This window comes from Falco cherrug, chromosome 12 (genome assembly GCF_023634085.1).
Source record: "Falco cherrug isolate bFalChe1 chromosome 12, bFalChe1.pri, whole genome shotgun sequence".
In the NCBI taxonomy this organism is placed as follows: domain Eukaryota; kingdom Metazoa; phylum Chordata; class Aves; order Falconiformes; family Falconidae; genus Falco; species Falco cherrug.
Window position 1 is genome coordinate 11,789,609 of NC_073708.1, and position 13,263 is coordinate 11,802,871.

The 13,263-nt window shown below is 36.9% G+C and overlaps 1 protein-coding gene across 2 annotated transcripts in view; it reads left to right on the plus strand.

Annotated features, from left to right (window-relative positions):
• VAV3 (vav guanine nucleotide exchange factor 3) overlaps positions 1-13,263 on the plus strand; it is a 171,316-nt gene that overhangs the window by 95,566 nt on the left and 62,487 nt on the right. Inside the window, exons 16-17 of one of the 2 annotated variants that reach the window (XM_055724411.1) lie at positions 6,644-6,745; positions 9,491-9,591. In XM_055724411.1, the coding sequence (XP_055580386.1) occupies positions 6,644-6,745; positions 9,491-9,591 (203 nt within the window). The remainder of the gene's footprint in view (positions 1-6,643; positions 6,746-9,490; positions 9,592-13,263) is intronic. The other variant, XM_055724412.1, reaches the window with a different exon arrangement.

Genomic DNA, 13,263 nt, shown 5'->3' on the forward strand with positions numbered 1-13,263 from the left:
TAGAAATGTGGTCTTGGGAAAATAGGAGGAAGGTCCTATAGTGACCTATCTCTTAGCCTTTTGTTTATTCTCTTGGGACACATCTGTAGTAATTACATATTTAGTAGAGATATAAAGAGTTTTGGGGCTGAAAGTGTAGTAATTTTCAAGATGCATTTTATTTTGTAAGCCTTAAATGTGTAGAAGTTTAAACTGACAGTAAAAGAAAGCATATTTATGCCTAGCCCAGTGAAGAAATTGCAATTCGTCTGTTTAGTCCAACCTGTTGTGAAAGGTACTCAGTCTGCTTTGTCTTGCTGGAAACAAATGTGAATGTAAGAATGGTGATAAAAATTGAAATTGTTGCTATAGGGTAGCCTATTATTGTATGCTATTGCTATTCAGACATGTTCTGATCTCAATGTTTTCTCATATGAATATGGTTTTAAGTAAGGAAATGACAGTACCAGATCCCATCCTAAGCTGCTTGATGTTGATTTTGTACACTTTACCATTGCAGTATGCATCTTGGAAAGACTAGACCCAAGATGATCAAAGTTCAGTTTTGTAAAATGAGGTATACAACTCACGTTGTTGGATGTGTCAAGATTGCCAAAGTTCATTGCTTTATTTTAAGTATTAGTGTTTTGATTGTGACATGTTTGTGTCTTCAGGGTTAAGAATTACTTTTTTTTTTGCAAGTTTTTGACTCGTTATCCCAACTGCTATAGGAAAGTGTTAGAAAACTGTAGCTTAAACTGTTTCATTTTATTCATATGCACGATTCTTTTGGCATTTTGAGGCATTGGAGCAAATTTATTTCTTATTCTGTAAGCATAGGAATAGCCACCTAGATGTTTTATCTGGCAAGATAATTTTGGGCTATGTGCAGCATTACCCTGTGGTCAGCTGTGCCATTAATCTAGGTGAAGATTATTACTAGAATGAATACTGACTGCAAAAGCTTGTGGGGGACTGTTGGTCACGTGGCACGTTCTGACACCGTTTATAAAGATGTTATGTGGGTGGCTGAAGACAGTTGGCCTATGATCAATTTACTCTTCTGAGAAGTAAGAGTTGATAGAGGGAAGTGGCACTACAAACGTGGAGAAGTATTTTTGAAAGGGGAATATTGCACATGCACAAGGTCAGCAAAAATGGATTGCTCCAAAGTCTGATGATATCAAGGGCAATCGAATAAGACACCTGGATAACTCTTTTTCTACACTGAACTCTGCAAACTTTACAGACAAGATCTGTTCAGAGGTGCAGGATTGGCTGAAGAAGATGGTCAATTCTGCTCTTTGAACGGTGGCTCCCATGGCTGATGCAGAGAAAGGAACTGCATGTCCAAATGATGGAGGCTAGCAAAACAAGCATCTGCAGGTCTCTGGGTTGATGGTGTAACAGTGAATTGCTCCCAGTGGGACTAATATTCTGCAAGTAACTTGGAAAGAGTAAGCTCTATGCAAAAGGCTTAGGGGCAGCCCAAGGATGTTGCTGTAGTGACTGGAGTAAATCTGGTTATGGGGATCCAGCACTATGCAGGAGAGGGCACTCGCGGCTGTCCCTTACAAAAACTCTGCTGCTGAATCGAGGAGAGAATTGGAAAATTTTTCCTAATTACAGATTCACTCTGTTTTTGTATCCTGACATTTTGTCTCTGCTACAGTGTAGGAGTTAAAACAGCCTGGGGAAAAAGTAGAAGAGAGGAAGGGAAACTACTTTTGACTCCCCACATTGCTTATAAAAATAAGAGTCAGAGCTTTACCGTAAAAGGAGGAACATGTTCTCTGTCATTTTTTACTTCAGATTAAGTATTCCTAGTATATGGGTGACTTCCTGCTCTGGCCATTCATCAAGATTGTTCGACGGTGGAAATAGATAAAACATTTCATTTGTGGTGAGCCTGGGGCACCCCATTGTAGAAACTGCTGTGGAAGGAAGACTGAAGGAGCCTGTGAGATGCCTTGGCTGGTGACTGTTCCGCTGTGGTGGGGAAGGAACTTAATTAAGTTCTAAATTAGATTTTCATAATGCTAGCCACATAAATGACTTTGATATGTTTGAATTTTTATAACTATCACATACGGGGTTGTGCCCCTTCCCCATAATAAATCCTCCTGAAGAAGAAAATATTCTTAGCATTAAGCTTAAAATTAATATTGAGCTAATATTCAGGTGGTTTTTTTTCTCTGTGTTAGAACATGCTCACATGCTTAGAAGTAGAGGAGAAAAGATTTGAGAAGGATGAAATGTTCTTTTCACTGTGTGTTGGCAGCTCTGGTCTGTGTTCTCAGGGCATCAGTGTAAGGCTTGAATGCTGTAACTGAAAGAACTTTATGGTGGGACATGGCTATGAAAAGTCGTATGCTGTGCTGTGACTGCAGTTTTTCCATTGAAGTTACCAGGTTTATTTACTGTATTTAAAACATTGAAAAATAGTACTTGCTATTCAGTGGGAGAAGTTTTGTGGAAAAAAATTTGCTGTGGTACAGTCACAGATAAGTTGTGCTTAATCTCTCATTGGAGAGTTTTGGGGCGATATCAAGTTGGGTTATTTTTTCATTATTTTCAGTTTGTTGAAAACCAGTATATTGAGAACTAAACCATCAATCCACTAGATTCATTACGTTTCAGACTACATTAAAGGACATGCTACTTGATATATACTGCTACAGTGCATCATCTCAGACTTGTCTGATGTGATGTGAAATATGACTGCAGAACTGGATTTGCCATAATGGAACATGACCGATCAGGTACTAGAATGTGCAAGAGTTGTCCTGTCCACAGTTAGTACAGCGACAAATATTTTTCTACAAAGCCTTCCTTGTTCCACCTCTACATTTACAGTAGAGAATACACGTTACCTTTTTATTTTTGCTGTATTTTTTTCTGTTTTTTTTTTTTTTGTCATTAATTATCTTTCTGTATTGTGCTTCACTTCAAAGTACTCTGTCTTCAGAGTAAGCATATTATTTCTTAGTTTGCACTGCTCTCTTCTACTGCTTTTATCAAAATATTGATTACTAGAAACTGCATGAAACGCCTTCTCATCTAACATGAATCAACAGGTAACGATATATCTAAATATTAATATTTTTAATGGACTATTTCTTTATGAAGAGACTTATGAGATAATGGGTAAAATCTTGATCTTTCTGAAATGCAATGGACTCTGAATTTGAGAAGGTATTTTGCTGATGTGTAAACAGAAATTAAACACATGACATTTTCCCATTCCTGTTTGACCTCAAATCTGAGACAATTAGGGTGAAGGATTAGCAAAAGAAAGGAAGAGACAAAAGAAAACTTTAATGTTGATGCTCTTAGCGAATGCAATGGCATTGTTAGTTTTGAGACGACTGCTTGGGAGTATTTTCTAAGTCTCTGCAAAAAGAAAGACTGAGCGGCAGGTTAGATTTCTTCTCTTTTTGATTCCTGCTTTTTCTGCACGGGATCCTCTCTAATATTCTGAGGCTGTAGTCCCTTCCAGAATCATTTAATCTATGGGTGATGCTTCTGTGGTGTCTCCTCTGATTTACAAAAATTTGTTGTTAGGGATTTTTAGTTTTTTCCTTCTGTGGTGATGTGGCTTTGGGGAAAATATAGAGAAAAATGCTATCTTCGGAGAAGAAGAAGGAAGGGCTAGCAAAATTTAAAAGGTCCTTTTGGTTTATTGTGTTTGTAACCTATTTGGTTGCTGTGTGCCCCTAAAAGAGTTACTCGGGCTCATGTCTTTTGAAAAAAAATATCTTTGTGTTAGCTTGGCTTTAGCTAGCAAGGAAATATATGAGGTTAGATGGTAGTGAAATGATAGGGAGTATGAAAGATGTATAGGTGGTGAAGAAAGAACAGGTTTTTAGATAGAAATTTATTGAAGTGATTGTTAGAACCTTACAATCGCTAAACTAAAACCTGGTGGGATTTAAAGAAATGGAGGGATTTACTCATGATACCTTTTCATGATCCGTAAGAAATGACTAGTTCTTGGAACCAAACTAATTCCTCCTTTAACTAATAGCGGACAAGATAAACTGAAGTTTGCATTATATTCTGAAGTTTATGTTGTGCTGTATGTTTTCAGTATTGTATTCTTTTGCTTATACAATTAGGACAAAGGTATCAAAATTTTAGCACATAATAGAGAGCTGAAGTTGTAAGCCTGTTTACCTGGATACTTCTGTCTTGTATAGGACGTTATAATGGGTTGGTTTAGCCCATAGGTGCAGTAAAACAACTTCTGTTGAAAGAAGGTGGAGGGTCTTGTAACAGCTCTCTGTGAGGCACAGCTCCGTTCTTTGCCATTTTAGCACTATGCTTTTTTCCTCTCAAGAGTAACTTTTTCTATTAAGGACTGTAAAAGGAAACTGAATGGCTTTATAATATGTAAAGAAACTCAAATAGTGCTCTTAATATAAAGAAGAATGAACACAGTGTATCATCTTTGTTCTGTTAATAGGAGGTATATTTTCAGTAGTTCATGTATTTCGGTTCTTGTGGAAGATAGCCTGAGAGGAGAATGGAAAAGAATTTTTACGTACAAAAGGAAGTTATATAATCATATGCTTGTGTTAAGCAACCGTCTATGAGGTTGTAATTTTTTTTTCTTTTCATCCACTGTGCTTAGTATTTTTGAAGATTGATCCTGTTCTAATTAAATGAATGGCATTTTTTCTTTCGTTTGTTCTTGAAAAATGGTCGGGTTGTTCGGATTAATTTGATATGCTTTCAAATCTGATGACTCTTTGCACATTAGGCTGATACTTTTGACATGGTTTTGCAAGCTAACCTGGTCTGAACCAAATGGTCAACAAAAAGTATCTTTTGTTTGGAGTGTAAGTATTGTAACTTGCTCTAGGGAGTTTTCAGGATTATCCAGTTAACTGTATAGCCTAAGAGATTTGAGCAGTTCCTTGGCAAACACGTTGTGAAATACAGGTCATGTTCTGCAGAGTTAACAGCCCCAGAATAATACATTGTTCTCCTGGTTTAAAAAATTCTTTACTTCCTTGGGAATTTAATTTTATTCTGATACCTGTACCATCCTGCTGCGAATGGGTAGTATCCTCCATGCCTGTTTTAGTAAGCAGGAGCTGTGGTATTGACACCTTGCATATCATAGCAGAAACATATAGTAGTGAGCTAGTTAAAACAGTACGGAGTGTAAGGTTATTCTCAGGCAAAATTCCATTTGCTTTGGAGTACAGTTGCATTTTCAGCACGTTCATTTGCAGGTGGCAGATTAGAAGACTGACCTTTCTGACACTAGGTACTTAAACAGATTCTTTGAATGTTTTTTTCATAAGCCTTTTCATTCAGTCCTAGAAAGATTGATGCTTGCATGGTTGCCTATATTTATGTTTCATTGCATTTTGTGGCTGCTCTATGTTTTAGTCTAGGAGTTATTTATAATACATAAAAATGAAACTTACCTAATAAGTACCTCCAACTTTAATGCATGAATTTGTAATTTTTTGTGTTGGAAAAGCTTCTCGTCTTTCCTTTGAATGTTGCAGATTCTTGCATTTCTAGCCATCAGGATTTTTTCCTATTTTACTTCATGCATTCCTGTGTTTTTGCTAGAAATATGCCAGAATTTTATGGAATCCTAAGCATTCCAATATAAACATTATTTAAAAATACAGTAGCTCTTACTCTGTGTGTGTATATATATATATATATATTTTCTTGTCTGATACTGTCTACCTTAATATTAAATTACACACCTAGCATTTCAGGGTACTGGTTTTGGCAGTGTTTAAGCTAGTTGAGGGATGTTATTGAATTTTTTAAAAAATAAAGGATAACAAATCAATTGAAAATTCCTGTTCTCCTCCCCCAATCTTGGAAATGGGGAAGATGACAGAAGAAATCGAATGGCTCACTTAATAAAAGTTTAATAAACCTGCAAACAGTCACCAATGCAACAAAATGAGAAGTGGGTAATTTTTAAATTATACTTCTGCTTTTAAAAGAAATCAGCAGGGAAGATAAAACACAGGTACAGTAATGGACCAGTGCTTTGTACATATTTTTGATCTTTGGGAATAAGTCTGCCAGTAGTGTGTCGGTGTCTTAGCAATGTGAATAGTGATTTTCTATGTTATTTGTTAAATTAAGTGTGTGTAGCAACTGCTGTAGGCATTGGGCAATGCATTTAAGAAAGACTAGCCAAACCCCAGTAAATATTTTCTAATTGTTTTTGAAATCACTCTTGTTATCCAGTGTATTGCTGCATAATTGTGACCTGTCCCAAATGTGCTGCTCCTGTTTTCAAATGCGGTGGTTCTCAGTATGAGCTTGTACATCCACTTAGCAAAATATTTGAGAGTGAAAAAGCAAGTGTTCTTTAGGTCCACAAAGTGATCCTAGTTACTTGAACAGGAATAAAACCCAGATGTATGTTTTGATATGTAGCTTTCTAGTTATTGTGACAACTAAGGTAGTTACAAAGTGTATTTTAAGGATGAGGTCTTCATAATAACATAATAACACACATTCAAGGTGTGTGGTGAAGTCTGTATTTCTGGTTCACCTTAGTGAAGAACATTAAAGTGTAAATAGAACTAGTTGTTTGTGGATTCAGATTTCCTGCTGTGAATGCTGCATTATTTTCTAGAGTTCATCAATTTAAAGCAGATTTTCAAATTTTTTTTAGGTCAAACATACGGCCAGACTATGCGGATACAAGCTTTCATGAGTTCAAAATGCATACCTTCAGTCGTGTAACATCTTGCAAAGTCTGTCAGATGCTTCTGAGGTAAGATTTTTAAGGTGTTTTGTTCTGTGTTCCCCCTCCCTCCCTGTGAAATATCTGAGTCAAAGAAGTATGTGGAAACACATGGCTAGCTGGTTACCTGTCCAAGACAGGCAAGCCATGATTAGTAGTATTTCTCGTTGTATTAGCGAGTTTTGTTATAAGGAGTTGCAAGTATAATTATAAATATTACTATATATTTATTACTATTAGCAGGAGTACTGCTAAAAGCTCAAAACCTGAAGATGCTGCTCATTTATCAGAAGGCTGCTTTATTATGATTCTTTTATTGAAATTGCTTTATTTAATACAGGTGCTTTTCTGTAAGAGCAAATGACAGCCATTCTGTACAGTTTTGACTACTGTGGCTGTTCCACAGGGCCCGTTGCTGTACACCACCAGTCACAAGAACAGATGGAATATTTTTTCAGAAAATCAAGATGATGACGATGCTCAAAAATATTTGATATGGGGAGATTGCTTTGTCAGGCATTAACAGACAAATTGAAGATAGGTATTGCAAAGCTAGATAAGAAATGCTAGCAGACAAGTAATGCTTTTGTGAACAAGGATTTGTAAGGCTAAATTAAGCTAAAAATTTCCCTGTTTTCTGCATCTTTCCTCTGAAACACACGCATGCTTGCACATCTGTAGTTTCTCATTGATTATTTGACCTATCTTTTAAAGCTACCTTTTTTTTTTTTTGTAAATATGGAATGTGCAATGGTTACTATTGAACCTAAATTTCATACTGGATTTGCAGATGCAGAAGCTTTGTAAACTCTGATCAGTTCAACTGCTCGTAACAGGTTGCCCAGAGAAGCTGTGGATGCCCCGTCCCTGGAAGCGTTCAGCGCCAGGTTGGATGGGGCTTTGAGCAACCTGGTATAGTGGAAGGTGTCCCTGCCCGTGGCAGGGAGTTTGGAAGTAGATGATCTTTCAGGTCTCTTCCAACCCAAGCCATTCTGTGATTCTGTGATATGATTTGATGTTGCATATTGTTGATCTGAAAAACATAGCCACAGCATTTTAGAAAGGGCATTTGAAGTGTATGGCTAGTGCTTCTGTTAAGCACAGGCATGAAATAAAATAACCTCAGGTATGTTCCTCCCTGTTGTATATTTTTTCTTTTAGCAAGCTTTTTCCTGACGTTAGACTGACCTGGATTTTCAGAGATTTTTTTTTTTTGATTATTTTTTTTCTCAATGCAATAAGGTCTAAGTGATTATGAAGAGTGGTGCAGACATCCTGAACTTAGAGATGGCAGGGCTGATTTCTGGATTTGAAGCAGTAGAGTTAAGTCCTTGTGTCTCTGTTACTGCACTAACTGCTGTTGCTGAGAAATGGCTGTCTTGCTTTCAGGATGCAGCCCACATGGTGCTGCACTGTTCTGCACAGGCATACCAATTTACTTGAAGATAGCTTGGGTATCCCCAAGTGCTGCCTGGTGGTATATAGGTATGTCCCTGGAAATCTAAGTTCCATTGAAAGCCTACTTGACTTTGCCTCATAAAGTGCCTAAATCACTTTTGAAAATGGATTGTTGTTTTAAGCTTCAAATGTACGCTAAGGTATAAATACTTGAAAAATATCTGAACCTTAGTGCCTAATCTTCAAGTGGGGATAGTCTTAGAAGCATCTGTAGTGAAGGGTAACGTCATGTCCTATACTTTTATCTAGAGACTCTTGCATTCCTGTGTAGCAATAGGGAAAAAAATAAAAATGGAAGACTACATTAAAATATTTTTATACTTTCTACTTATTTGTCTTAAAGTTTGTGTATTCTGATACTTAAAAAAACTGAGCTTCTGAATATAATTTAAAATGTATTTCAACACTAACAGTCAAGAAATCAGTGTAGTTAATAGTTGCTGGTTTTTAAGGTTTAGCTTGTTTAATTGTATGTTCCATATGAGACACCTGATTTTCCTTTTGAAGCTGAAGGTGTCACATTATACTAGGATGCATAATCAGTCCAAACTGGTCAGGATAATCTTGGAGACACACAAGTCTAGTGTGAAGAGTAAGCAGATACATCAGCAGAAGGAACTCATATAATTGCTCAGAGGTACATGTAAAAAAACTGTTTCCCTGTTAGCCATTCAGTGAACTGTACTTAAGAGAAAATCCATGCACGAATCTGAAAATAAACTGGTTTCCTCAGAATCAAATTCAGATTCCAGTTGATTAAGGGGAATTGGAGAACATTTAGAGTAAGGAAAGTGACTCCTTATTTAGCAACTCTGAATGTTAACTAATGTGTACCTGGCTATATAACCATCTGCACTGAAAAAAACCTAAACGACAAATTTAAAGTTAATATATTTGCAGTATAGCCTGTGAACTCCTTAATGCTTAAATATATGTTCAGAACTTACAGCTCTTGAAATGGATCTTACTCGTCATGGTGTCTAGGCAAATTCCCATTGAGATGAAACTAAGAGTAGATACATAATGGTACAGTTTCAAGTGTACTGTGCCAAAGTTGCTTTGGGCTAAATTGAAATGTGAAATGGAGATTGTTATTCTATTAGTAGTCCAGAAGAACTATCTGGTGGTGATTTTTAAATGGCTAGTAGTGACGAAAAGCAGATGAGGTGCTTGTCAGTTGTCACTTTTTCTCGAACCTTTTAAGGACTACCATTATGCAGAAAAGCAAAGGACTTTAATACTTTCTGCCACGTCTCTTATTTCCTTTGTGTGGAATTTATCACTTCTAATGTATCACTACCTAATTTTATTTTACAGGGGAACATTTTATCAAGGCTATTTATGTTCTAAGTGTGGAGCTGGAGCACACAAAGAATGTTTAGGAAGATTAGACAATTGTGGCAGAGCTAATTCAGGTGGTAAGTCATTTTTATTGTTAGAATACCATTTTTAATTAGGACATAAAACTTGCTAGATATAATTAAGGCTTAATTTACCTCTAATTTGTGTTTATTGTAACATACATACTTGTGAAACTACCGTTTATAAGCACAATTAGAATTGCATTTAGAATTCATAGGGATTTTTATTGCTACTAAATTGAAATGTTCAAAAGGAGGAGAGAACTGTTATAGGTCAAACCCAATTTCTTCAATGTCGTATACAACAAGGAATTGCTCTTGTTTTAATCGTAGGCTGCTCATATGTAACACCTACTGTACAGCATAGAATCTATCATCCTTGTAATTCTCCCTTTATGTCTCTGTCAATTTTCATATTTCCCTCTCAGCTCCTAAAGATGTATGTTTGTGTTGCCTCAGCTTCCTCTTTCATCTCTTTGGTTTCCATGGTTTCTGCCCACTCACAATATTCACAAAAAGGTGATTGATGGCTCTCTACTTCCCACATCTAAGGACCATTTCCCCCCCCCTCTTTAAATCGATTGCTATACTCTGTGTTTCTTCCCTGGCCATTGTCACTTCACACTTCTCTATTCTTCTGCTCTTTGGGACCTTAAGGACTCTTTTGACTTTAGCTACCATTTGGCCTCCCTCAGATGACTCCAAATTTGACCTCTTCCCTTGCTGTTCAGTATTGTATCTGTAATTCTCTCTCTGACATCTTTGGGATCTCCCACTGCTAATGCCAAACGTTGGCTCTTGTCGTCTGCCTCCCTTCTCTTCCCTGTACCTATTCCGTTGGTGGCAGTGAGTTTGTACATTCCAGCCAGCTGGTCACATAACTGTAGTGCCATTTTTGACTCTTCCCTCTGTCCAGGTTCATAAGTATTCTTTTTTCTTTCTAGAGATGATTTGGTGCTGATGGCGGGGGGCAACTGACAAACACCCTCACCCCACCCCTCAAATTTCAATTGCCATTAATACGTTTTAATTCCTGTTGTGTGAATGTGTTTGAAAGAGAAAAGCCACTGGAACATCATGATTTCTGGAAAGTATTGTTGTATATGTTGGGGAAGTCTTCTAATTAATAGTCCTTCTTGCTTCTCTAAAACCTGTACGTTGCTTTCCAGAATTATTTCATAAGTTTGTGAAAGTTTGTCGTGTCTCACACACATCTCATAAGCTACTGCAACCTCCTTCATTGGGTTATTTTCTTTTTGACTTTACTATCTACAGTCTTTGCAAAATGCTGTCGCAGAGATAATATCTCTTCCACTGCCTGAATTGCATCATGGCTTCATCCACTGCTCTTCGCTTAGCTGCTACCCTGAGATTTTGGTTGTAGCTTTTTGTTCCTTTCAAAACTGTATAAGCTTGTTTCTGCCTTTGTCCCTGTTTGCAGGGACATCCTGACTTCCCCTTGGCTTTTGGCTATTTGCCTACCTCATGCTTTCATGAAATTTTCAGGATGGCAGGTACTGACTTCTGCTGCAGTCCGTGAACTTTATTTTCTTGGTTGCTTTCCTGTATTGGAGGATAGTATGCAAGATCTCCAAGTCTGGAATTTTAAAAAATATTATGCAGATCTACATGTATGCATACTGCATACAAGCAATCACAGCATTTTTCATTGAAATCCTTTTTCGAACACAGGTTTTTCATAGAACCTCCTACGGATATTCTGAAGAAGATAAATATTTGAAATTATGTTAAAATTTGAATATTTAAAAGCAATTACATTTAAATTAATAGAGTGGGAAAACAAGCATACTGTTCTTCACAAGAGAGTTATCTTCTGTAGTATAAACCACCCCTACTTCTACATTTTTCTTTCTTTTGCACCTTCTGTTTTAATTGCTTTTGTAGTTTTTTATTTTAATTGGGTAGCTGGCACCACAGGAGGCATCAGCTTGTCTTTCTATTTCTCTGTAAAGATCTGCGAACACATATGGTGCAATGTGTATCAGTAAGAATGAGCGTAAATGCCTAGATAACACAAGGCCTGATTTCTTGTGGTTTTTGTGCACTTGCTAGAGGGAACAAAATAAGAAAAAAAAATCATATTTCTGATTCTTTGTAAGTGGAATAAATTATCTTTTTAAAACTTCAAAGGAGCAGAATGTTATTTTGGATTTTACTTTAAATAATTGCCCTGATTTTTGTAAAATAATACTGTACTGAGTCTTTCTTTAGTGAAATTGGAAGCAACTGGATTGTTAAGATACTGTTTTGAATTCTGTGTTCATCTTACACCCAGGGGTTCTGCTTTCTGTTCTCTCTTCAAACTTCTCTTTCTCTTTTCAGCCTGTTTTTCTTCTGTGCAAAGGCTCCCAGACTTCTGTAGCTCTAGTACAAACAAGAAGAGTTGTGTATCTTCCACCTGCTCATGAGGCAGAAAGCCAGGAGGTGCTAGGCTGTAGCTTCCTTACAGCCTGCTCTGAGAGTAGGTCATAGCTGCAAAAAAACCCTCTAAATTACAGTTCTTGCCGTGCTCCCTGTTGCTCTATGCATGAAAAAGTATGGAAAAGACAAATGGTTTTGCCCACTTTGCTGAAAATGTGTCCTCTCTCCATCTGATGAGGGACTTCAGCCAATGAGTAGGAAGGGAAATCCTGACATTTTCCTCTACTGTTTTTCATTTTTAGTTTTTATTTGCCTTTTTAAAGAAAGAAGTGCTGATTGAGCAGGGCTGCCCATTCATAATGTGCACAGAGAAGGAAAGGTTTAAGGACGAGACTTAGCAGTTCCTGCTTCCCTATATGGTCTAGAAAGGGATGGGACAATATAGACTCTTCTAAATACTGTTTTCTGCGATTTAAGTATGAATGACTTTCTGGAGTCATGTTTTCATTTTCCAGAGCTATGCCGAGAAATGAGGTCTCCAATACATTATCTTCCATGCCTGCTAAGTTATGAAATGTGATTAAAGCAATGCAGACAAAAAGAGACTATGTAAAATTCAATATTTTCACTGCATATTGCAGAAAAAGTATGCTCTACGTGCACAAAATTCTAACACACTTTTAATTTTGAAACTTTTCCTTTTGAAATATTTAAAGAAATTATTTTACGATAAATTTAATTTTTCTAGCACTGTCATTTGCTGCTCCTGTGGGAAGTTAGTAAAGGTGGCCTGAGAGTGCTACTAGATAAGAAGTTGTGGAGCGTAGTTGGAATGCTTCAATAGTAGCAAAATGCCTGGAATGTTCATTGTATTGCTATTTATTTCTTTCGTTTCTAGGGGACTGTTCCAGCCTTTTTTATAGGGTACAGTGGACATGAAACACAGTCACCCTTTTAGGAAACTGGACGTTATTATTCCCCAGTCCTGTGGTATTAGTTACAGCTACAGACACGGGGAAGTATGTGTGTGTGTTTCTGTGTGTGTGGTCTGTTTAATCTGGAGTTCTGTCGTTTGGGATTTCAGATGCTTCACAGGAAAGTGCAAATCCTCCATGTGTTAGACAACGCCCAGGAATGATGCTACTTTCTTTATCCTGTTAACTTTTCATCTTTTTGGTGTTGTAAGAGTTTTTACATCTTGTTAATGTTTTTGCATACCTTCCCTATTTTTGTTGATTGAAATAATCTGACTCTGTTTCAGAAGTTTTGGTCCAGTGAGTTCTGTAAAGTTTTGTTTGGCTTTTGCATGTGTGTGTGGGTTTTTTTTTTTTATTTAGGTTGCGTATA